General features: G+C 36.4%; 1 protein-coding gene across 2 annotated transcripts in view; it reads left to right on the forward strand.

The window, feature by feature from the left end:
• DMD (dystrophin) overlaps positions 1 to 26,481 on the forward strand; it is a 2,222,747-nt gene that overhangs the window by 1,430,550 nt on the left and 765,716 nt on the right. For both annotated transcript variants that reach the window (XM_073901937.1, XM_025857655.2), the window contains exons 46-47: positions 11,181 to 11,328; positions 13,514 to 13,663. In XM_073901937.1, coding sequence (XP_073758038.1) covers positions 11,181 to 11,328; positions 13,514 to 13,663 — 298 coding nt within the window. The remainder of the gene's footprint in view (positions 1 to 11,180; positions 11,329 to 13,513; positions 13,664 to 26,481) is intronic.

The raw sequence follows: 26,481 nt of genomic DNA on the forward strand, positions 1-26,481 counted from the left end.
GTCTCCCCTTAATAGAATGTAAGCTCTACAAGGGCAAAAACTTGCCTACATCTGTTGCCATATCACTGGCCACTAAGAGACCCTCAATAAATATGTTCGTTGCATTGTAATCCTACATCTACTTCACCTAGAATTAGTCTAATCTGGTGGCACTTTTACTCATAGATTGGCATTTTGACTCTAATTGTGTTTCCCCCACAAAATGTGTCAAGGAAATTTGTCAGAAGAGAGAAATAGAGCTGTCAACTGGTTCATCAAAAAGCTCAATTTCAAATAGTCCTTCTGTGTACTCATGCATGCTTTATAAAAACTTTTATGTGTGTAAGTGTGTTGGCTTAAGCAAATTTCTGAGATGGAACTAACAGCTCAGTATCCAGATTTACCCTTTTTTTTTTTTAACTATTTTCTCTACCATTTGTTGAATGCTATTAGTAAAGCGCTAGACAAAAACTGGTGTTTCTGAGAGCAGATTTAATCCGTATAACCAACCATGCAATGTTAAATGTCCCAGTTTTAAGATGAAGAAACTTTTACCTTATAGAAGTTAAGCAACTTCCCCAAGTTCATGCACTCAAGTAATAACTTGCAGGGCCTTGATTTGGTTTTCTTTTTCTTTCAGTAGGTCACCACTAAGCTTCAGGATATCCCTTCTCATTTTCATAATTTTTTCCTTACTATTGAGAAATAAAAGCCTGAGCAACCTTGATACGTTATTTCTCTCAGGAGCACTTCAGTTTAATAAAGCACAAGCTGTAGACAAAATGAATAAATGTCTAACTGTGTAACTCCAGCACGAACCGGGTACGAGAGGCGTGTTCATTTAAAAATAGTTGATGCTTTGGTTCTGATTCTGACAATGTCCTATAGAGGGTGTGACCTGGGGAAGTTAATGTGTGTGGCTAAAAATGTTTTTGTTTTTGTTTTTACCTTAAGAGAGGACTTACATTTGAATCCTTTTGAAGTTTCTCATGTTACAAGATCCTCATTTATTTTGCTCAGAACAACAAACTACTGTCTGGGAAAGACGTATTAATTTCATCTCAAATGATGAGGATTTGGGCTATCTGTAGAAGTCTCTTGATAAAGGAAAGAAATGGGAAAAAAAATTAACAGAAGTCATGATTAGCTTTGTTGGTATGACATCACAGTTGAAAGAGTTGTATGTCATTGTAAACAAGGTCTGTAAAGATTATTTTATAAGCAACTCAGTAAGTGGTTACATTGCGTACCTCACAGACATATGGCACAGAAAAGAGAAAAACTGTCTTTACATAACATAGAACTGTCTGGTGTAAATGTGTGCTTATAGCTTGGAGTAAAATTTCCAGTAGAACCTTATACATGGACTCGGCAGTGCCATATATCAGGCCCTGTGGGTAGAAGTGAAGATGACTCTGTCTAGAAAACTGAATTAGGTGACTCAAAAAGTGCATCCATCAGAGTGACAACTCCAGTGTTGAACATGGATGTGAGGAATGTATACACAACTACTTTATAAACTGGGAAGGTGAAAATGTGATTTTTCTAATATAATATATAATTTTAAATTAGTATGTGCAATCAAATTAATTAAGCTGCGTAGATAGCAGGTGTTGATTCTCTCTACATTTTCTGAAGTTTCTATGTTAACAGTTAATCAAAAACTTAGCAAGGGGGGCGCCTGGGTGGCTCAGTTGGTTAAGCGACTGCCTTCGGCTCAGGTCATGATCCTGGAGTCCCGGGATCGAGTCCCGCATCGGGCTCCCTGCTCAGCGGGGAGTCTGCTTCTCCTTCTGACCCTCTTCCCTCTCATGCTCTCTATCTCTCATTCTCTCTCTCTCAAATAAATAAATAAAATCTTAAAAAAAAAAAAAACTTAGCGAGGTACTTCTTATTTGGAAAATGGGAGAGATAATCGCCTTATATTGGGATATATATGGTATATATATCTCCCCGGGGTTTCACTTTCTTCATTGGCAATTTTACAGAGGCAATGCAAGGGATGTATTGAGTATTTAAAAAGATTCAAATGTGAAAATATCTAGCGGTTGGCCTGAAACACTTCGTAGATCCTCCCCTTCTAAAATCATGCCATGTGATTTGGCAGTCTTTCTCTTACGGTAACGGCAACCCCACAGAACATGTTCATTAAGAGTTAATGTTAAATTCATTGAATTTAGCAGCACATCCATAACTCTTCCTTTCTGATTATGCAAATCTCTCCCCATCATAATATGTGCTTCCTTCAATTGCATTAAGAGCATTTATAATGTAAACGGCAACAGAGCCAATATTTCAAACAGAAGCCATTCTTTAAAAAAAAAAAATAACTAAATGTATTGAAATGCCTCTAAAAGTAAAATATTTAGCACTTAATTGCAGATGGGTAATGTTAAATATCCCATTCATTATTATTACTACCACATGCCTGAATAAATCCTACCATAAGCATTAAGCGAGTAGGTAAACAAAGAAATAACACTTCATGTGATGAATGCCAATATAAAGCACATTTAAACTGTTCCGTCAAGAGACAAGCCTGGAAATGCTAACTGTGTTCCTTTGCTTTTCTGCAATCATCTGAATACATAAATTCAAATTGCAGCTTTTAAAACTTCAAATCGAGGCTTTTGAAATTTCAGAAAACACATGCGCTTGAAAAAGCAGATTATAACAAGGTCCCGGTGGGATTTTGGCACCATCTTTTTTATATTTCAAAGTATAAAAAACAGACCTAGACAAGAAATGACTACCAAATGTTTTCATATTTAAAAAGATGCTGTACTTTTTAAAAAAAAATTAAATCATTCAGAAAAGTTTTCCACAAACATTGTGTGAAGAGAAAGATTATGGCAAATAGCTTAGCCAAAACTTTTACTTTTTAAAGCGATGATTTATTCTATCTGGGAGTACTTAAGAATTTTCTAGATTAGTATACAGTTAATATCCATAAAACCATATCAAGTCACTGCCTTTCAAACTGATGCTGCAAGTTAATTAGAAAACATACTTAATTATTTATAATGCACGGATGAGTCCCAGATACACTCCAAATGCACTGTAAATACAGAAAATTTAACAGATTCATACCGGAAAGACAGTAATTCTTCATAAAATAATTTATTGATTTGATGGAATCCCTATCAAAATCTCCAGTGAGATTTATTCTGTAATTTGACCAAATGATACTCATATTACATAAATTAGAAGAGCTAAAGTAAGAGAGGTTAACCTACCCGAAATTAAGCCTCCTTTAAAGCTACAGTGCTTGCAGTAGTGCATTACTGTCAAAAAATCTATAGTAGATCAGTAAACAGAACCTCATTACATATGAAACACAAAATGAGGAAATAACCACAAATCAGTAGAGAATAGATTGTGCTGGGGAAAAATAATCAATTTCTCAAAAACCCTTCAAGGTCAGAAACTTAGCTATATAAATTTAAGATGGATTGTTTTTATTCGTTGTAAATGGAAGTATAATGATCCAAAATAATATAAAGGTGAATATTTAAACAACTGTAGGATGTTCACAATTTTCAGAGTAGTATCAATGAAAGAAATCACAAAGAAAGTGATAACATTTTATTTAGAAACAAAAATATAAAAATTCAAAAGGTAAAATGGAAACTAGAAAAATATTCTCAATATTTTTTAATTTTTATTTTTTATCAAACTGGATAACATGAAAAGGACTTTTACAAACAAAACACAGGAAAAATAGGCAACAGACACAGCAGACAATTGATAGTAGAAGCAAATGACAAATAGACACAAATACACAAATTTTGTCAACTTTTCTATTAATAAAAAACAGAAAAAACATCCATGACAAACTATTTTTCTTCTATCAAGCATATAAATCATAATGTGCTGTAGTGGTAAATGGGTGTTGAGACAAGTGTTTTATAACTATTGGTAGAAGGGCATGAGTGTTCCCGTTACCAGCTTTGCAAAGAAATGTAGCAATGTGTATCGAAATCCTTAGTGTTCTTATTGTGTACTTTTCTTCCTTAGTCTAAGGAAATTAGACACGTAAGCCAAAATGTATAAACAAATGTATTTTTAGAGAATTATTTATTATGATGAAAAATAGGAACCAAACTAAATGTCTAATAATAAAAGAATGGTGAAATATGGTGTATCTACATATGGGTTATTACTCAGATCAGAAAAATCAATTTTTCAAAGAATAATTAATGACCTAAGGAAATACAGTAGAATATTAAATTTGGAAAATTGGTACACAATGTTTATAGAGTTTGATAGCAATTAAATATATAAATCTCAATGAAAATGAATAAGTACATTTTCCCTCTTTTTCTTGGCTGAATATTCCTGAAAGAAAAATACATGCAAGTAATTGAGACATGTTTGAAGTGGAGGCTGGAGATACTTTTAGAATTTTATTCTAGGTTTGAGGTGCTCTTTTTTTTTCGGTTTGATATTACTCTCTCTTGCTCTTTAAGCTTTTGTTTGTTAGGCTTTGGATTTTTTTCTCTTGCTGATATGGTCAACTTCTAGATGAAGGCTGAGAAAAGCTTTACCCATCTGTTTTACAAATGTAATCTGATTTTAGCAAAGTTTTAGTTAACTAAAATGAGAAAAAAGAAATGGTAGGACTAAGGTTGCTCTAAGCATCTGGGACACTGCAAGATGATGGAGCCAAATTCTAAAGGAGACAAAGATTTGTGAAGGGAGGAAGGAAGCGAAGAAGGATGGAGAGATGGATGGAAAGGAGGGAGGGAGGAAGGAAGGAAGAGAAGAAGGAAGGAAGGATGGATGGAAGGAAGGGAGGGAGGGAGGAGGAAGGAGAGAAAGGAAAAAAGAAAAATGATGAGGTAGACTGACACACACTCTTGAAACTTAGACCCAAGAATTTGAACCACCTTAGAACTTTAAAACAAATAAAGGATGTCTATAATGGAATTTTTCCTCTTTAAGAATTGCTTCTCAGTCCAGAGTCTGTGGGCAAATGGTTCTCTTCCACATTCTAAAGCAAGCTGCCAGCAATTGACACCAGCCACTTCCCCGTAGGGTTTAATAAGAAGTGACAGCAGTACTATGTTTACTACTGGTGACTTCAACCTCCTCTGCGCCCTGTGTCCCAGTCCATGTCAGAGGATCAGATGGTATGGCATAGCTTTGTAGGGAGTGCAGTTTTTCTCACGAGGCTCAGTTTCCTCCCTTCTCCCCTTTCATTTCTCTGAAGTCAAAGGTAGGGGCTTCAGGATCATCACTGAAAACCAGTATGTGGACTGCACGAAGGGAGAACCATGTTCTCCTTCAGCTGAGTGTTTGTTGAGGTGAAGAACTCATTCACCGGCCCCTGTAGCTTTTGGAGGGGCCAGAAGAACACTCTAGGCATTCCTCTGGCTTTCCACATCGAAGAAGGGAACGTGGGGGATGAGCAGGAGCCACAGGTTGCTCATACATAAGGAATCAATGAATAGCTGTGAAATGGACTTTTTCTTTAATTTTTCCATTTAAATAAGCACAAGGGAGAATTGCTAATCATTAATCTGAAAATAAAGAAAGAATGGACTCAGAAGATGCCAAATATGAAGAGTAAATTATTAATGCAAAAATTAGTTTACCATGTTTTATCCACCAACATCTTGCTGAGGACTCTGAAGTCTATATTTCCAGCTCTTTAAGCTCCAGATCTCGTTTTTCTACTAGTAATTTCCCCCTAAATATCTGATGCAATTCAGTGTACTCTCAGCTGGAGTAAATACTGTCTACTCAGCTAGATAAGGTGGAAAGCACTCATAGACCAGATGTAGTGGTCAGGTGAGGAGCACAGACTCTGGACCCAGATGACCCAGGACTGAATGCTGGATTGACTACGTAATAGCTGTATGACCTTGGGCAAAATACTAAGCAGGATTTTCTTTCATCTGCAAATGAGGAAAGATGAGTACCATCTCATAGGGGTAATGTGGGGACTTGGTACTTGATTCAGTGGATACCACCTAGTAATTGCTCAACGATTACTAGCCACTAATACCAGTCTGTCTTCTTTTATCCACAAGTCCTGTTGAATCTTCTCCTACATTTTTCATGTATCCTGTCTTACCCTTTTCCTCTGTTAGGCCTTGATGACTTGAACCTTCGTTACTTTATGCCTGTCCTTTTATGAGAATCTCATACTTGATTCCTCAGTCTCTTGTCATACCACCTGTGCCCACATCCATTTTCCACAGGATAGCCAGAGTGAGCTTTGGATGAAATCTGGCCCTACTAAAAACCTTTAAGTCGTTCATCACCTACAGATTAAAACAAAACATTCTAGGTACTTCATAATCCATCGGCTAGCCACCTCACCAGCTTTATCTCCTGACCCTCCCTGTATAGATCTTGAATACTTTGCTAACCAGTAATGTCAACATTAGGCATTAATGTCCGCATCCTTACTTTTCGTGTACAAGAGGGGCCAAAATATTCGTCATTGGCAAAAACTCATGTAATCAAATATTAATTCCCATGGAAAGTAATGCCAAATCTTTATTGACTCTGTTAATGGAAAATGAGCTCAAGCATCAGGCAGATAATGCTGATAATAATATCCATTCATAATTATAAGTTAAAGATAACAGTAAACTGTTATTATATTATGAATTTTTTTAAAAAATCCTGAACCAACCAGCCACTTGGTAGCAGCCAAAAGAACCTGAGTCACTATGTCAGCACTGGGAAGTTGTGCAAATGAACTAAATTTCATCCATTCTTTTTTTTTTTTTTTATCTTCCTCACCTTATTCAGTCCCATGTTATTAATTCTTGTTCTGTTTTTTTATTATGTTGTTAATCACCATACATTACATCATTAGTTTTTTATGTACTGTTCCATGATTCATTGTTTGCGTATTACAACCAGTGCTCCACGCAGAACGTGCCCTCTTTAATACCCATCACCAGGCTAACCCATCCCCCACCCCCCTCCCCTCTAGAACCCTCAGTTTGTTTCTCAGAGTCCATCGTCTCTCATGGTTCGTCTCCCCCTCTGATTACCTCCCCTTCATTTTTCCCTTCCTGCTATCTTCTTTTTTTTTTTTTTTTAACAGGTATTATTTGTTTCAGAGGTACAGGTCTGTGATTCAACAGTCTTACACAATTCACAGTGCTCACCATAGCACATACCCTCCCCAATGTCAATTTCATCCATTCTAACCTGCACGTTTTATCACATTAAAATCACTGAAACCAGGATGGGTTTTACAATCTCTGCTGGCCAGACCATATGTGGTTTGGCAGAAAATCCAAGAAACAGTGGTGGAGCCCTCTTAAGAAATCATCCTCTGATAGGGTGTGGGTAAAGACAGAGGTCAATTACTCTGAAGGGAAAAGTGATATAGGAGAGGCAAGTTCTAAATATGAGAAAGTTTTAGGACTACCTCATCAGTTTTTCACTTATATTTTACTTTTCATGTGTATGCAAGAGGACTATATGACAAAAATATAAAGAAATCTAAAAGAACAACTTCTTAATTGAAGGAAAGCCTTCAAACGAAAAACGTCATAGTTTAATCAGCACCATGACTTTTCCAATTCATGCCTGGCAGAACTTAGGATGGTCTTATATGACCTGCAACTGAAGGTGTCTTCAGTTTGGTGAAATATTGTCATACACATTGGCGGGTAAATTAGACCATGTTTCAGAATCAGTATTACAAAGAATGGGAAAGATTCTTTTAAGTTTTTATTTAAATTCTAATTAGTTAACAACCAGTGTAATATTAGTTTCAGGTGTGCAGTATAGTGATTCAACACTTCCATACATCACCCGGTGCTCATGAGGACAGGTGCACTTTTTAGTCCCCGTTACCTATCGGTATTATAAAGACTAGGAAGGGTTCTTTTAAAATAGGAATGCATGTAAAATGGAAAAGAATGATGGCAGAATTCATTCGTTAATGTAACAGTTACTGATTTAGCATCTAATCTGTGCCAAACATTGTTCCAGGAGCAAGGGTTACAGCAATAAATAAAAATCTTTGCTGTCAGGAAGTTTAATTTCATGTGTGTGAGAAAGACGTCCTATAAAATAACCAAATTATAGTGTTTGTTACATTTAGGAACTAGAAAGATAAAAACAGAGAGAAAGAATAGACATTTGGGAGGAGAAATGTAATCTTCAGTAGGTTCATCAGGGAAGACCTGCAGAAGGTGAGGGAGCCAGCCATGTTTAATATTTGAGGGAAGGACACTGTCAGCAGAAAAATACAGCAAGTACAGAGACTCAGAAGCGGGAACCCATGTAGTATATTTGAGGAGCACAGCAAGGAAGACAGAGGGTCTCAAGAAAGATAAGAGAAATACAGAGTAGATGGAAATGAGGTCAGAGAAGTAAGGAGATTGGGGATCAGCAGATTTCCTAGATCAGTGCTGGTCAATAGAAAAATAAGGTGAGCCACATGTGTAATTGAAATTTATATAGTTGCCACATCTTCTTTTAAAGAAGTGGGAACAGATGAAATGAGTATATCACTTAACCCAATATATTAAACATATTATTTCAACCTGTACATCATATAGAAAGTATTAATGAAAAAAGTATTAATGAGATGTTTTCATTCTTTTTTTTAAAATAATTTTCTGGGGGCATCTGGGTGCCTCAGTTAGTTAAACGACTGTCTTCGGCTCAGCTTATGATCCTGGAGTCCCAGGATCGAGTCCCGCATCGGGCTCCCTGCTCAGCGGGGAGTCTGCTTCTCCCTCTGACCCTCCCCGCCCCTTGTGCACTCTCTCTCTCTCTCTCATTCTCTTTCTCTCTCAAATAAAATCTTTAAAAAAAAGGTTTTCTGTTTTACAGCAGTTGTAGGTTCTCAGCAAACTTGAGTAGAAGGTTCAGATAGAACAATTTTTTTGTACTAAGTCTTTGAAATCTGGTGTATATTGGACACTTAAAGCACATCTCAATTCCCCTTACAGCATTTCAGGTGCTTAGTAGCCACATGGGAAGGTATCTACTATATTGGACAGCACAGATCTGGACCCTCACAGAACACTGTAATGACTTTGGCTTTGCTGTGAATAAATTGGGAGGCAATAGAAGAGTTTTTACTGCAACAGTGACATAATATGCCTTAGGTTTCCATAGGATCCTGGAATATGACTTGAGTTTTCATAGGGTCTGCTTTGTTAGGAATAGAGAGAGAAGAGAATGTCTCCTCACATGCCCTAGAACAGACTTTGGACAAACTCTCATCAAAGAGCAAAACTGAATATAGGCAAGCATAAATTCAGTAAGTGGACCTGGTTTGGGGAAAGACTGTAATAGTAGTTCTTTCAACACCCTGTCTTTGCACAGGCTATAAATGAGACAGGCTGTGTCTTATTCCTACACGTGGGGATCTCTTGTTTCCTCTCATGGACTGTGAGATCATCAAGGCAAGGCACACAACATATCTATCTTTAATACTAATGCCCAGTAGCCTTGCTACTGGTTAGTAAGTAAGTAAGTTAGTAAGACCCTGATAAATATTTTTTAAATTGAAACCAAAAAAAACATGTAAACATCCCCAAAATGGAAACCACCCAAATGTCCACCAACAGAGATATATATTTAAACAATTCAATACTCTAAAGCCAGGAGATTAAACAAATTAAGCTATATACCACATGGTTGGTTATTGTAAACATTATGTTGAGTGAAAGAGACAAGACACAGAAGAGTATATAGCATATCATTCCATATACTCAGTGTTCAATATAGGCAACATAATCGAAGTTGACAGGATACTGGTTATACTTGGAGGTAGTGACTGCAAGGGACAAGAGGGGCCTCTGGGCTTCTGATAACATTCTATTTTTTCTGGTCATTTGTACACTTTTTAAAAATATCTTGAGCTGGCGCCTGGGTGGCTCAGTCGTTAAGCATCTGCCTTCGGCTCAGGTCATGGTCCCAGGCTCCTGGGATCGAGCCCCGCATCGGGCTCCCTGCTCTGCTCAGCGGGAAGCCTGCTTCTCCCTCTCCCACTCCCCCTGCTTATGTTCCTGCTCTCACTATCTCTCTGTCAAATAAATAAATAAAATCTTTAAAAAAAATATCTTGAGCTACACAGCAGTCATAGTTTTACTTTCCTATATATACATATAGTCATATGTATGAATATATATGTTGTATATATATATGTGTGCGTACCTATGTATGTGTATATATATAAGCTTTGTACTTATGTATGTGTATATATATTCAATTGAAAGCTTACATACTTTCCTACATATATTTATGTAGAAAAGTACACCTATGTATATGTATGTCTGTGTGTGTGTGCGTGTGTGTTTGTGTATTCAATTAAAAGCTTACATACAGGAGATATATCTCTCTCAAAAAACAACAAAACAAAACATTATAAATTATCTGAGGTGCAGACCATTTTGTTCAACTGTGTTATGATTCAACATGTAAGAATAAATTTATGGCTAATTGAAAAACATACAGTATACATATTTTTATAAGTGAAAACTTCCATTAGTACAACATATGTGATGTATTTTAACTCAGTTTTCCGCTTTCCTCAAGAAAGACTGTGAATCATAATTTGGAAAACATTTTAACATGTAAAAACTTAAGTGTTCTTTTTATTCCCTTGCTTTTACTTTTATTCTACAACTTCCCAGAAAGGTGTATTTTATTTAAGCATTTTAGAGCATGCAACTTCATACTATGTACTTATTCTAGTGCAGTGGCTCTCACCCCAGGGCAGTTTTGCTCCCGAGGGGATATTTGGTAGTGCCTTAAGACATTTTTGCTTGTCAGAGTTGAGGGAGGGATATGCTACTGGCATCGAATGGAGGAAGGCCAGGGATACTGCTAAGCCTCCTACAAAGCGGAGAACAGCCCCTCACAACTAAGAGTTATTGAACCCGAAATGTCAGTAGCGCTGAGGTTGAAAAACACTGCTCTCATTTAATAACATAATGTTGGAATTTTAAAATTAGAAGTTTTTTTCTTTACCAGTTTTAACCTCTTACATTTAAGAAGTGTTGGAGATATTGAGGTCGCTCTGTTCAAAGTAAATGAATTTTCTTTAAAAAATTGTGTATTGTTAACATCTTTTAAATTTCTTATTTTCTTGAAAGTGTTACCACAGGTTTTTTTTGTTTGTTTCTGAGTTTTCTTAAAAAAAAAAAAAAGGAAGAAAGAAAAGTTTGAGAAATATGTTGTTTATAACAGTTTTATTCTTATTTCTCCAGGCTAGAGGAACAAAAGAATATCTTGTTAGAATTTCAAAGAGATGTAAATGAATTTGTTTTATGGTTGGAGGAAGCAGATAACGTTGCTAGTATTCCACTTGAACCTGGAAATGAGCAGCAGCTAAAAGAAAAACTTGAACAAGTCAAGGTAATTTTGTTTTCTAAAAACCCACAGGGCCTACTTGTATAAAGAGTTATATGAATCTATTTTTTAAGGTATTTAATCTCTGATTTCCATTAGGTTATTGATAGTTCCTCACTAGATTTCCTCAAAACTTTATATTGTTTTAACCCAGTGTTTCCCAGCAAGTATTTTTTTTTGTAAAAAGTACGTGTGTGTGTGTGTGTGTGTGTGTGTGTGTGTGTGTGTGTGTGTGTAAAATCCATGGCAGTATTTTGGAAACTAATTTGAAATTGATCTTAGATATATTGGAGAATTTTACAACTCCAAATTATTTCAGAAACTGGAGGGACTTTATAGAAATGAATCCCATTTCTTAGGAAGGATCTTAATTGCCAAATCAATCTCATTATTTCAGCCTCTAATTAGAGGCGTTCGATTAGCCTGAATCGGAGTGGTTGGGGGTGCATGGTGTTGGTTTACATTCTATACTGGTTGAATAGACATCCAGCCTTTTCAAGTGGCTTTTCAAGCCTTCCTACTGCGATATCTGCTTATTACTGATTATCTCACCTGGCTGACTGACGTGCACTGATTGTGTAGTTGGATTAACTTTCCTGGTTTTAGTTTTAGGAAAGAAACTTATTTGGATCTGTTTTACTATAATTCTTGAAACGAAGGTGAAAAGGAAGGGGAAATTAACATTTAATCGTCCTCTATTTGCTAAGTATTAGATGCACTTACATCTGCTATTTATTTAATCTTCGTATAAAACTTTCAAAATGGTTGCTTGCTGTTATCCTCATTTTACAAGGTCATACAATCAAAGGGAAATGGAATTGCTCCTTTATCAATGATTCAGTTGGTTTGTACATGCAAATTAGACTCCCATGTCAACCACTTTATTTCTGTGAAACAAGAAATTTGTACCTGAACAGAGGATAAAGTATAAAAATAAAATTAATGCTTAGTTCAGTAAACAAATATTGAGTACCTACTCTATGTCTGATATGGCAACAAAAAAAAAAAAAACACCAAGTTTTGAATCTATAGTTCATTTGAAGATGGGTATGTCATAGAAAAATGAACTCAGTCTGTTCTTGAAAATTAATCTTTCCTAAATGTATCGAGTGTATGTATAGCAATATAATTGATAACTCATTTAAGAGACATGTTTAATGGTACTTATTAATATATATGCATTGATTTTCTATTTTCTTTAGACAGTCTAGATCAGCACTGTCCAACAGAACTTTCTGTAATGGTGGTAATGCTCTTATTGTCTATTGCAGTAGCCACGAGCTGTGTATGCCTTTTGAGTACTTGAAAGGTAGTGTGACCGGGGAACTGACTTTTTTATGTTATTGAAATTTAATTAATTTAAACTTAAGTAGCCTCATGTGGCTCGTGATACTATATTGGACACTGTAGCTCTAGATGACACAAATAAATAAAGGACAGTTATTAACAACCATGGTGGTTTTGTAGGTCTTGGGAAAGGGCATTCGTAATGGAAGACTGAATGAATAAAAGAAATGCAGGGATGTGGAGGAGTCCAAAATAGGGTTCATTAATGAAATTGCCCAAGTTGGAATCACAGCTCCATTGCTTACTATTTTTGTGTCCTTGGAGCTGGTATTTAACCTCTCTGTCGGGATTTAATCTCTCTGTCTCAGCTTCCTTCTGTATAAGAGGAAGATAATAGGATCTACCTATAGAATTATATTATCTTAGTTAATTTTTATATAATATGTGATGAGGTTAACCCAGCGCCTGGTACCTGGTATGGTCTCAATGTTAGTTAGCTCCCAATATGATAACGCAATTTCTTACTCAGTAGTAAATTATAGCATGGATGCTTAATACCTGAGAGGATCACGAATTTACCCAGATTGCTCTATTTCTGACAGAGATGTGTTTTCAGAGTCTGAACAATGCTTGGGGTGTTAATTTTTGGAGCTCATGATACGACGTGATTCTTTTTTTCTTGAAAAGAATCTCCCAGGGATACAGTATATAGGTTTATCTCCTTGGGAGTGGGTGCTCCAGTCCATCAGTTCTGTGCTCTGTGGAAAGCCATTGGTATTTGAGGTACCAGCCAGCCTTCAGTCAAGTTGCTTCGTTTTGATAGACTAATCAATAGAGACAAAGACAAGATAGTTGGAATTGTGCTGTAATTCATTTCAAACGTTGTTGCATTTGTCTGTTTCAGTTACTAGCAGAAGAGTTGCCCCTGCGCCAGGGAATTCTAAAACAATTAAATGAAACTGGAGGAACAGTGCTTGTAAGTGCTCCCATAAGCCCAGAAGAGCAAGATAAACTTGAAAATAAGCTCAAGCAGACAAATCTTCAGTGGATAAAGGTTAGACGTTAACCATCTCTGCTGTCACATGTGTTAAATGTTGCCAATGTTTGTATTTGTTTTGTTTCGAGGGTGTTTTATTGCTGGGGTTGGGGGAGGGGAACTGGTGTGTGGATTGGTGTGTTTTTTAATCTGACCATTTGATTTGGCTCCGTGATTCATTATGGATGGCAAGAATGGTGATGGTGGATGGCAATACATTAATGACCAAATGACAAAATATATATACCATTGTTACTTTGCATGAGTTATGCTAAAGAATTAGACTGGAAAAGGGATGAAATAATTTCATTGTTCAGGTGTATACTGACGGTATTTAACTCAGATGGAGATGGTCTGCTTCAAGTATTATAAATCAAAATTACTTATCCTTACTTATGGTATAGACTTAATCAGTGATTGATGCAAAAGGTGTTTTATGTATTTGTTTGTTTGTTTAGTTACTTAGTTGCTTAGTCACCTAACTTGTGAGTCTTTGTCTTTCTACCTTGGCTACTTTATAAATCTAATATTTTTAAATATTTATCAAATTAATACATACTTATTCTTTAAAACCAGTGGCACATATGAATATATCATGAAAACAACATCAGTCTATCAAAAGGCAATTCTTTTCCCACTGTACTCCTGTGGCAACGTTGTCATAAATCACGTGAACATACATCTGAATCTGCTCCTGCATCCTTTATTCTCTTCCATTTTACTGTGTCTGTCCTTCAGCTATTACCACACTGGCTTAATAAGAATGATTTTTTAATAGCTTTACTGACACATAATTCATATACCATACAATGTACCCATTTTAAAGTGTATAATTCAATGATTTGGGTGTATTTTTGTTTACATTGTGGTAAAAAGGATATAACATAAAATTTGTCATTTTCATGATTTTTAAGTGTGAAATTCAGTATCATGTACTACATTCACAATGTGCAACCATGACCATTATCTCTGTGCGAAACATTTTCATCCCTCCAAACAGAAATTCTGTAATCATCAAGCAGTAACTCCACATCCTGCTACCCACCCACATAATCTCTAATCTACTGTCTCTATGAATTTGCTTGTTCTAGAAGTTCATAAAAGTAGACTGATACTCTATCTGTCCCTTTGTGTGTAAATTATTTCACTTAGCGGAATGTTTTCAAGGTTCATCCATGCTGTAGCAGGTATCAGAATGTGATTCCTTTTTATAGCTGAGTAACGTTCCATTGTATGCATATATGCAATTGTTTTGTTTAAATTTGGGGGATCTGCTCATCTAAACCCTCCATCTTTGTTCTTCTTAGTCCACACTTTCTTTGCTAGTTTTGGTTCATTGATTTAGCAAATAAATTTTAGAACTGACTTGTCATTTCACTGAAGCCTGTCAGGGTAGTGATTGGAATTGTGTTGAATTTGTAGATCAGTTAACATCTTTACAATATTGAGCCCTCTAATGTGTGAAAATGACATATCCCTTCATTTATTTAAGTCTTCTTGAATGCTTTTCTCACTATATTTTGCAGTGTTCCATCCAGAGGACCTGTATATCTTTTATTAGACTTCATCCCTGATATTTGACATTTTGATCCTATTTAATAAATGGAATTCATTTTGAATTTTTTCTCTTTGTTGTTGGTATATAAAAATAGGATGGATTTTTGTGTATTATACATTCATTGTCCTCGCTAAATTCACTTATTAATATTAATAGTTTTCAGAATCTTTTGCATTTTTTATGTGCACAGTTGTATCATCAAACAAAGGTAGTTTCTCTCTTTTCAGTCCTTCGAATTTTATTTTATTTTTTGCATAGACTGGGGCTTCCAATACAATGTTTAATAGAAGTGGCAATAATGAGAAACTTTGACTCATTTCCTGTCTCAGGTGGAAAACTTTCAATAATTTATCACTAAATATTATGTTTGTCATAGGACATTTTTAGGTTCTTTTAATCAAATTAAGGAATTTCTCCTTCTCAGTTCATGTTTTTGTTTTGAACAGGTATTGAATATATTCAAATGGTTTTTCTGTGTTTATTGAGCATATGACTTTTCTCCTTTGTGTGAATGCGGTAAACTACAGCCATTGGTTCTGGAATGTGAAACGACTCTGGGATTCCTTAAAGAAATCATACTGGTCGTGATGCCTTGTACTACTTAAGATTGCTGGATTCATTTTCTAATATGTTTAGGATTTTTATACTGTTCATGACAGAAAATCATCTGTAATTTTTTTTATAATATCTTTCTCAAGTGTTGATAGCAATGTTAGACTAGTCATAAAAACAAGTTGAAAAGTATTCTCTTTTTTTTCTGGAAGAAATTGTTGAAGATTGTTATTATTTCTTTCTAAGATGTTTCAGAGAATTCAGTTGTAAATCCATCTGATGATGAAGTTATTTTTTTGTGGGAAAGTTTGTGATGACTGATTCAGTTTCTTTAATAGATACAGGGATGGTGAGATTTTTCCTTTCTTTGTGTGTAAGCTTTTGTGTCTTCCAAAGAATTTGTCTATTTCTGTGTCATTTTCTCTCTTTGGGTTGTAGACTTTATTCATACAGCCAGTAGTCTTCTATATATTTATGTATAAGAATGAGAAAATGGACTGTGGGTGCATCTTGTTGGCTGAGATATTTTACTCTGTGTACTAAGGCAGAGTTGACCCTCTTGCTAAAAGAGATCTTCAAATTCTGTACTGCAGTAGGCTTTATTCTAAGTTATCCACAACAACTGCTGAGATTCATTCCAGATGCCAAGTTTAATTTCTTTAGATAAGAGACACACACTTATTTGTCTTGATTCATATTTATTTTTGCTTGTAAGTAAATGTTAAGGGAAGACCATTCATTGTGGTAGTTTTGAGCTAGGGGCAAAGTTCCATCTATAAACTTTAAGTACCCGAATTTTAACCCACTTGTTAGCCCCAGGCATCATGGCATTTTCCTCCAATCTCCAGATTCTGCCAAGGTCAGATCCCCGAATACCTAAGGCTAGTTCTCCCTTACTGTATATGTATTCATGTAGTTCTACTTATATGTGCTTTTGACCTTCCAGAAATGTTATAAAACCTCATATCCATTTTTAACCACAGTTCTACTGCCTTATTGAGCATATTTAATACCTGTTAATTTTGTTCCATCCAGAATATAAAGCAAACTGTTATCCTTTAAACCAGTGGCAAATCCATGCCAAGAAGATATTGCTGAACTCTAATTTTCACATAATACAAAATGCCTTATTTCAAAAATGGCACAGTTACTTCTTAAGAATTGCTTGTTGTTTATCAGCACCCAACTAAATTGATAGGTATGGAAACGTTATACTGAGAAAAGTTTCTGTATGTAGATGATGGGAAAGAATACCAGGAACTTCACTGTCAGGGGGGTGGTATACAATGCGGTGGCATGGGAAGATCCTGAACTCACCTCCTCCAATGGACACAGTGAATATACAGCTACATATGAAATAGTTCCCTCTGAAAAACACCTGAAAACTAGCTGAACAGTTCCTCCACAACAAAGGATAAAAGTGCCACATCAAGACAGGTAAAGAGAGTCAGAGACACTGTCTCTCCAAAAACATCACCACTGGCGTGGCAACCCACAATCAGGATGGATTTCACAGAACGGGAACTTCTACCTGAGGAGAAAGGGTTTCATTCAGTCACCTTAATCCATGGGACCTGCACTGGAGAGATGAGCCCCCAAAACATCTAGCTTTGAAAAACAATGGGTCTACATCCAGGAGATACCCAAAGGGCTGCAGGGAACTGAGGCACTGCTGTTAAAGGGCTCATGCACAGACTCACTTGCCCTACAGCTCAGCACAATGGCAAAGGTTTGGAAAATGCTTAGACTGTTTGTGAAGGAGACCCATTTGCTAATCTTCAAGAATCAGCTAAAGGGGCATGGATTGCCTTGGAATCTCTCCCAGATGGAAGTGCTGGTGGGTGCCACTTTTGCACTCTCCCTTGCTAGCACAGGCAGGCTTACATAGTTGCTGAAATCTTTGACTACCCTGCTAAAGGCGGCAGGTGTGCCCTGCCCTTGCATTCTCCTGCTACCCTGCCAAAGCCATGGGCAACATGTGGTTCCTACACTCTCCCACTGCCTTGCCAAAGGCAGCAGGTGTGCCTCATTCCTCTGCTCTCCAGCTACCTTGCTAAAGTCAGCAGGTGCATGCTGGCCACACAGGGAACTCTCCTTGATTGCCTAACTTTGGTGGCCAGGAAGGCTTGCATTTCTGAGTCCCTTGGGACTATAACAATCAGGGAGATCATTTTTTGGCAGGCTGTCACCCCAAGGGCACAGCACAGACAGCAGACTGAAATACACCCTAGTCTTTCTCCAAGAAAGGCTATTTTCCTAGAGCTTCACCCTGAGGGACAGGCTCCAGGTTTGCCACAGATGTAGAGGCTACAGATGGACTTTTAGGGAAGGTAGGTCAGGGGACACCATCTGTGTCCTTTCTCACAATCACACTGTACCTCACCAGTACCTCTCAGAAATGACTTGATATACTTATCTCGTGCCATTTTTTTTTTTTTTTGTAACAGTCACCCAGAGAACACTTCTGGATCTCCTGGTCTGAATGGCATCAGGGTTCATGATTATGACCCCATAGGACTGTATATATTCACACACTTTAAAAGCTGCAGCCTGAGAATCTGGCTCCCAATCAGCCTAAAACTAAGAGCTGACTGAGATCCCTCTCTTGAGAACAATAACAGGTCTTGGCACATTCTCAATGACTGGAACCTATCAAGAATAAATCAGGCTGCTTAGACAATTGTAGAGATTCAAGAAAAAACCAAGAGTTAGGGCAAAGTTGAACAAGGTTCATCTCCTACACAGGGTCATTCCTTCAAGGCAGAGAGGGGTAGCCCTTTCTTCTAACATGCAGAAACAAACATAAAAAGTCATGTAACATGAGGAAATAGAGGAATATGTTCCAAAGGAACAAACAAGATAAAACCTCAGAAAAAGAAATAATAATGAGATGGAATTAAGTAATTTACCTGTTAAAGAGCTTAAAGGAATAGTGAGGGCGCCTGGGTGGCTCAGTTGGTTAAGCGACTGCCTTCGGCTCAGGTCATGATCCTGGAGTCCCGGGATCGAGTCCCACATCGGGCTCCCTGCTCAGCAGGGAGTCTGCTTCTCCCTCTGACCCTCCCCCCTCTCATGTACTCTCTCTCTCTCATTCTCGCTCTCCCAAATAAATAAATAAATCTTTAAGGAAAAAAAAAAGGAATAGTGATAAATTTGCTCACCAAACTTGGGCGAATGGATGAATGTAGTGAGAAATTCAACAAAGAGATAAAAGATATAAGGAAGTACCAAACAGTAGTCACAGAGCTGAAGAATACAAAAACAGAACTGGGAACCATACTAGAGGCATTCAACAGCAGACAAGACAAAACAGAAGAAAGAATGAGTGAGCTAGAATACAGTGCAGTGGAGCTCACCCAAACAGAGTGGCATATAGAAAAAAAGAATTTGAAAAAGTTAATATAACTTAAGGCACCTTGGGACAGTATCAAGTAGAATAGCATTCACACTATAGAGGTCCAAAAGAAGAGAGAGAGAAAGGGGCAGAAAAATTATTTTAAGAAATAATGGCAGGAAACTCACCTAACCTGGAGAAGGAAATAAACATCCAGATCCAGGAATCCCAGAGAGTTACAAATAAAATGAACTCAAAGATATTCACAATAAGACACATTATAATTAAAATGTCAAAAGTAAAGATAAAGAAAGAATCTTAAAAGCAACAAGAAAAAACATGTTTTATGTACAAGTGAACTCCCATAAGAATCTCAGCAGGTTTTTCAGTAGAAACTTTGCAGACCAGAAGAAAGGGTCATGATATATTCAAAATGCTGAGAGGAAAAAACTTCCAACCAAGAATACTTTACCTGGGAAGGTCATCATGCAGAATTGAAGGAGAAATAAAGAGTTTTCCAGGTAAGCAGAAACTAAAGGAGTTCATCACCATTAACCTGGTCTTATAAGAAATGTTACAAGGATTTCTTTAACCTGAAAAGGAAGGGCGCTAATTAGTAACAAAACATGAAAGTACAAATCTCACTGGTAATGGTAAATATATAGGAAACATAGTAGAATAATCACTTATAAAGCTAGCATGAAGGTTAAAAGACAAAAGTAATAAAAATAATAAAAACTGCAATAATTATTTAAAGGACATATAAAGTAAAAGATGTAAAATGTGACAATAAAATATAAAATGGGAGTGTGAGAAAGTCAAGTTTTAGAATGCATTCATATTTAAGTTATCAACTTAAAATAGACTGCTAGATATATAGGATGTTGTGAGAGCCCCATGTACCGACAAAGCAAGCAACTAGAGCAGATACACAGAAGATAATGAGAGAAGAATCTAAACATAACATTAAAGAAAGGCATCAGACCACAAGGGAATAGAGAAAGAAAGGAACAGAAGAACTACTAAACAATTGAAAAACAATTAACAAAATGACAATAAGTATATACCTATCAATAATTACTTTAAATGTAAATGGACTAAATGTTCCAATCAAAAGATGTGGAGTAGATGAACAGATAAATGAAAACAAGACCCATATATATACTGTCTCCCATCCAAGTACTAACCAAGCCCGACCCTGCTTAGCTTCCAAGATCAGACAAGATCGGGCGCGTTCAGGGTGGTATGGCCGTAGACGACCCATATATATACTGTCTAAAAGAGACTCACCTAAGATGTAAGAACACACTGAGACTGAAAGTGAAGGGATGCAAAGCAATATTTTATGCTAATGGAAACCAAAAGAAAGCTGGGATACCTATACTTATCAGACAAAAGAGATTAAAATGAAGACTGTAGTAAAAGACAAATAAGGGCATTGAATGGTGGTAAAGGAGTCAGTCCAACAAGAGGATATAACATGAAATATTTATGCACCCAACATACTTAGTGCTTGAGTCTATAGAGCAAACAGTAACAGACCTAAAGGAAGAAATAGACAGAAATACAAAATATAATAATAGCAGGGGACTTTAATACCCTACTTACACCAGTGAATAGGTCATTAAGACAGAAAATCAGTAAGGGAACATTGGCCTTGACACATCAGACTGACAGACTTAATAGATATATACAGAATATTCCATCCAAAGTAGCAGGTTGTGTATTCTCAAGTGTACCTGGGACATTATCCAGGGTAGATTACATGTTACATGCTTAAGTATGTCAAATCTCAATAAATTTAAGAAGACTGAAATCATATCAAGCATATTTTCGAACCACAATGATCTGAAACTAGAGAGCAATTACAAGAAGAAAAATGGAAAAATCACAAATATGTGGTGATTAGACAATATTCTACTCCATAACCAATGGGTCAATGAGGAAATCAAAGGTGAAATAAAAAAAAATACTTTGAGACAAATTACAATAGAGATATAACAATCCAAAATCTGTGGGATGTAGCAAAAGCAGTTCTAAGAGGGATGTTCATAGTGATACAGTTTTACCTCATCCAAACTCATTTTATGAGGCCAGCATTACCCTGATACCAAAACTAAAGATACCACGTATATAAAGGAAGGAAGGGAGGGAGGAAAGGGAGAGTGAAGAAAGGAAGGGGAGGGGAGAGGAGAGGAGAAAAAATTACAGGCCAATATTCCTGACGAACATATATGCAAAAATCCCCAACAAAATATTAGCAAGCTTAATTAAACAATACATTAAAATGATCATACAGTGTGGTCAAGTGGGATTTATTCCAGGGATTCAAGAATAGTTCTACATCCACAAACCAATGTGATAAAACACATTAACAAAATGAAGCGTAAAAATTACATGTTCATCTCAATAAATGGAAAAAAAGCATTTGACAAAATTCAGCATCCATTTATGACCAAAAACTCTCAACAAAGTGAGTATAGATGGAACATACCTCAACATAATGAAAGCCATATATCATAAACCCACAGCTAACATCATACTCAATGGTGAAAAGCTGAAAGCTTTTTCTCCAAGATCAAGAACAAGACAAGAATGCCCACCTTTGCCACTTTTATTCAACACAGTATTGGAAGTTTTAGCCACAGCAGTTAAGCAGGAAAAAGAAGTAAAATGTATTCAAAGTGAAAAGGAAGAAATAAAATTGTCATCATTTTTGGAGAACATGATTTTATATAGAATTTATATTTATATTCTATATAGAATTTGGAGAAAACTCTAAAGACTACCCTAAAACTGTTAGAACTAAGAAAGAGGGACACCTGGGTGGCTTAGTCAGTTAAGTGGATGCTTCCATCTCGGGTCGCGATCTCAGGATTCTCAGATTGAGTCCTGCATTGGACTCCTTGCTCACTGGGGAGCCTGCTTCTCCCTCTGCCTGCTCTGCCCGCTGCTTCCTCTGCTTGTGCTCTCTCTCTCTCTCTCTCTGACAAATAAATAAAATCTTTTAAAAAAAGAACTAAGAAACATTTAATAAACTTGCAAGGTACAAAATAAATCTACAAAAACCTGTTGCATTTGTATATACTAACAATGAACTATCAGAAAGAGAAATTTAAAAAACAGTTCCATTTACAATTTCATCAAAAAGAATGAAATACCTAGTAATAAGCTTAACCAAGGAGGTGAAAAACCTGTGCTCTGAAAACTATAAAATACTGATGAAGGATACTGAAGAAGACACAAATAAATGGAAAGATATTCCATGTTCATGGATTGGAAAAATTAATTTTGTTAAAATATACTACCCAAGGGCGCCTGGGTGGCTCAGTTGGTTAAGCGACTGCCTTCGGCTCAGGTCATGATTCTGGAGTCCCGGGATCGAGTCCCACATCGGGCTCCCTGCTCGGCAGGGAGTCTGCTTCTCCCTCTGACCCTCTTCCCTCTCGTGCTCTCTATCTCTCATTCTCTCTCTCTCAAATAAATAAATAAAATCTTTAAAAAGAAATAAAAATAAAAATAAAATATACTACCCAAAGCAATCTACAGATTCATTAAAATCCCTATCAAAATTCCAGTGAAGGGCACCTGGGTGGCTCAGTCATTAAGCATCTGCCTTCAGCTCAGGTCATGATCCCAGGGTCCTGGGATCAAGCCCCGCATCGGGCTCCCTGCTCAGCGGGAAGCCTGCTTCTCCCTCTCCCACTCCCCCTGCTTGTGTTCCCTCTCTTGTGCTCTCGCTCTCTCTCTCTCCCCCCCTCCCCCTCTCTCCCTCTCTCCCTCCCTCCCTCCCTCTTTCTCTCGAGATGTGTCAAAATAAATTAAAAACCTTAATTAAAAAAAAATTCCAATGACATTTTCACCAAAATGTCACAAACAAACCAAAAACTTGTGTGAAATCACAAAAGAACCCCAATAGCCAAAACAGTCTTGAGAAAGAAAAACAAAACCAGAGGCATCATGCTCCCTCATTTCAAATTATATTGCAAAACTATATTAATCAAAATACTGGGGTATTGGTATAAAAATAGACAGATGAATGGAACAGAATAGAGAACCCAGAAATAAACCCTCGTATATATTGTCAATTTACAAAAATTTACAACAAAACAATGGGGAAAGGACAGTCTCTTCAATAAATGGTGTTAGAAAAACTAGATAGCCACGTGCAAAAGAATGAATCTGGACCACTCCCTTACAACATACACAAAAATTTATTCAAAATCGATTGAAAACTTGAACATGGGGCTTGAAATCATAAAACTTCTAAAAGAAACTATAAGCCTGAAGTTCTTTAACAATGGTCTTGATGATTTTTTAGATCTGACTCCAAAAGCAAATGCAACAAAAGCAAAAATAAACAAATGGGACTACATCAAACTAAAAAGCTTCTGCACAGCAAAGGCAACCCCCAACAAAATTAAAAGGCAACCTACTGAATTTTCAATTCATAAATTCAATAAGAGGTTCATACCCCAAATATATAAAGAATTCCAGCAACTCCACAGCAAGAAAACAACCTAATGAAAAAATGACAGAGGACTTGAATATTTTTCTAAAGAAGACATACAGATGGCCGATGGGCACATGAAAAGATGCTCAACATCACTAATCATCAGGAAAATGGAAAGCAAAACCACAATGAGATACCACCTCATGCATATTAAAATAGCTATTATCAAAAAGACAAGAAATAACAAGTGTTGGAGAGGATATGGAGAAAAGGGAACCCTAATGCCCTGTTGGTAGGAATGTGAATTGGGGCATCCACTATGGAAAATAATATGAAAGTTGCTCAGAAATTTTTTTTAAGTATCATCTGATCTAGCATCTACTTCTGGGCATTTATCTGAAGAAAATGAAAACACTAAACCAAAAATACATATACACCCCTATGTTTATTGTAGCATTTACTGTAGTCAAGATATGGAAACAAACTAAGTGTCCATCAGTGGATGAATAGTTGAAGATGTGGTATATATATGTTTACAATGGAATGCTAGTCAGCCATTAAAAGAGAATGAAATCTTGCCATTTGTGACAACATGGGTGGACCTTGAAGGAATTGGGCTCAGTGAGATGAGACAAAGAAAAATACTGCATGATTTCACTTATAAATATAATCTGATCAACAAAACTAACAAAACAAAACCCATGAGAAGAAAACAAGGAGGAAAGATGCCCCAAAATCTTTCATGTCTCAGTACATCTTGGTATCACAATAGGAACACAAAAATTATAATTGTAGGAAATGTGAAGAGAACTGTTTTAAACTATGAAACAGGGTGACTGGGTGGCTCAGTCAGTTAAGCATCTGCCTTCAGCTCAGGTCACGACCTCAGGGTCCTGGGATCGAACCCCACATCAGACTCCCTGCTTTGCAGGGAGCCTGCTTCTCCCTCTCCCTCTACCATTCCCTCCCACTCATGCTCTTTTTCTCTCTCTCAAATAAATAAATAAATTTTTTTTTTAAAAAGCTCTGAAACATACAGTAGCAGCTTTATAGGACATGGGTCAAGGTGTTATCTGTTCCACACCAGAATAAAAAGTCAAAAATTTTTTACGATACAAAATTAAAGCTATGACTATGAATACCATCTTGAATTATATTACTATATCATAATGTTATAAATAAAAAGAACAAATATTAAGAATGAATGAATAAGAAGAATAAAATGAATAACTTAATCTTATTCATTAGTCATAATAAAAATTACTTAATTGTCTCTTCTCAGTCCTTATGCCACCCTATCCCTCTTGGTTTAAATTAAGAATAGAAAATAATCAGTGCCAAATTTAAGTCAGTAAACAAGTCAGCAGTTTTTTAAAAAGTAAAGAAAGATTGTCTCATCTTTGAGACTCTGTCTTGATCATCATTAAACCTCAAATTCCCAGGCTAGAGAGAATAAATAATGGGCACCCCTCCCTTTTATTCTCTAGCCCCCTCCTCCATCTAATAAGTAGTATAATTGTAACTAGTAATTCAGGGTTGCTGGGATATAAATACGGCAATTCCTTAACATGTAGCTTCTCCAAAAATGTCATGTCACAATCCCAAGCAGCAGGTGCCTTTCTCCCCACTAACTCTAATGTGCTATATCGTGCATATTAGCCAATTTAGCAATTGCTTTGGGACCTTTGTGTTTCATTAATGAATAAAGAAAACAGCATTTGGAGGTAATACAGTTATTCCTTTACAGGAGTGATGGACCCTGTAATGAGTTCATTGCAAAACTGTGTTAACTTGTCTTGACCTGGATAGCTTCTCTTTGTAGCAGAGATGGGAAATGTTGCTCTAAAGGTTAATACAGTCCTTGGTTTAAGTTTATGGCTACCCCAGATAAGGATCATGAAGTGAAATCCTTGTTTTCATCTAATACATATCTTGACCTTTACAGTCTTTTAGTAATAATACCTTTGATATCCACAAAATGGGAATGTTTTTAAAGCTAGCCTGTGTGTGTGTTTCTAAGTGTCTCACTCTGTAATACTCACACACGTGTCTGACTCTGTATTGTTTTGAATATTTATCACTCTTCATATCTTTTTATATGTTCTCTGAACTCCTGTGGGGCGTGTGTGTGTGTGTGTGTGTGTGTGTGTGTGTGTGTGTGTGTGTGTGTAGGGAATTCTCCCTTCCTACCTCTTCCCATCACTGTCACTCTCTTCCTATTTCCATGTTATGTGTGTCTTTGCATATGAATTGGCATCTCTCTGTGTCTATCATAAATCTACTTATCTGTGTGTATATCTGTCATTTTTGTTTTGCCCAGGTTAGTGTATGTGACACGTTATTTCCTGTTCTCTCTTCTTCTGACTCTCTACCTTCTAATCTCTTTCATTTTCTGGCTTTGTCACTTTGTGCCTGCTTTCTTTATTCTTCATTGCTCTTTCTACTCATTACGTGCAGATATTTTTTCAACTACCCATTATATAGAACCAAAATATGTTTTATCAGTATTCACTTTTGAATCATACTGTATTCTTCCTATACTTAATTTAAAGGTGAAATAATGGAACATTTATTTTGTAGACTCATGGGATTATTCAAATGGAAGGGTCCTAACGAAGCTAAATTACTCTCACATCTTCTAGATTAAAACACTGAATCCTAAAAAGGTTATGTGACTTATTTGAGGACACATTGTTCTCTATTTAAACATAAAAGTTGATCCAGAATAAATACTGTTTTTTTTAACTTTTTAGTGAAGCTCAACTGATTTTTCTGCAGTTAAAAGGCTAAAAACAAGGGAAAAAAAAAAACATGGTTTCCCATTTTTTTCCCCCAATGCTCCTTTAAAAGTAAAAAACTGGGATTTCTTTTTATTTAAAGAAACTGTGTGAGAGTTTTTGCTTTGCTTTTTGCCCTTTTTGGAAAAGTAGATGCTATAT

This window comes from Callorhinus ursinus, unplaced genomic scaffold (genome assembly GCF_003265705.2).
Source record: "Callorhinus ursinus isolate GAN/ISIS: 27379988/994484 unplaced genomic scaffold, GSC_fseal_2.0 scaffold16, whole genome shotgun sequence".
Classification (NCBI taxonomy): Eukaryota; Metazoa; Chordata; class Mammalia; order Carnivora; family Otariidae; genus Callorhinus; species Callorhinus ursinus.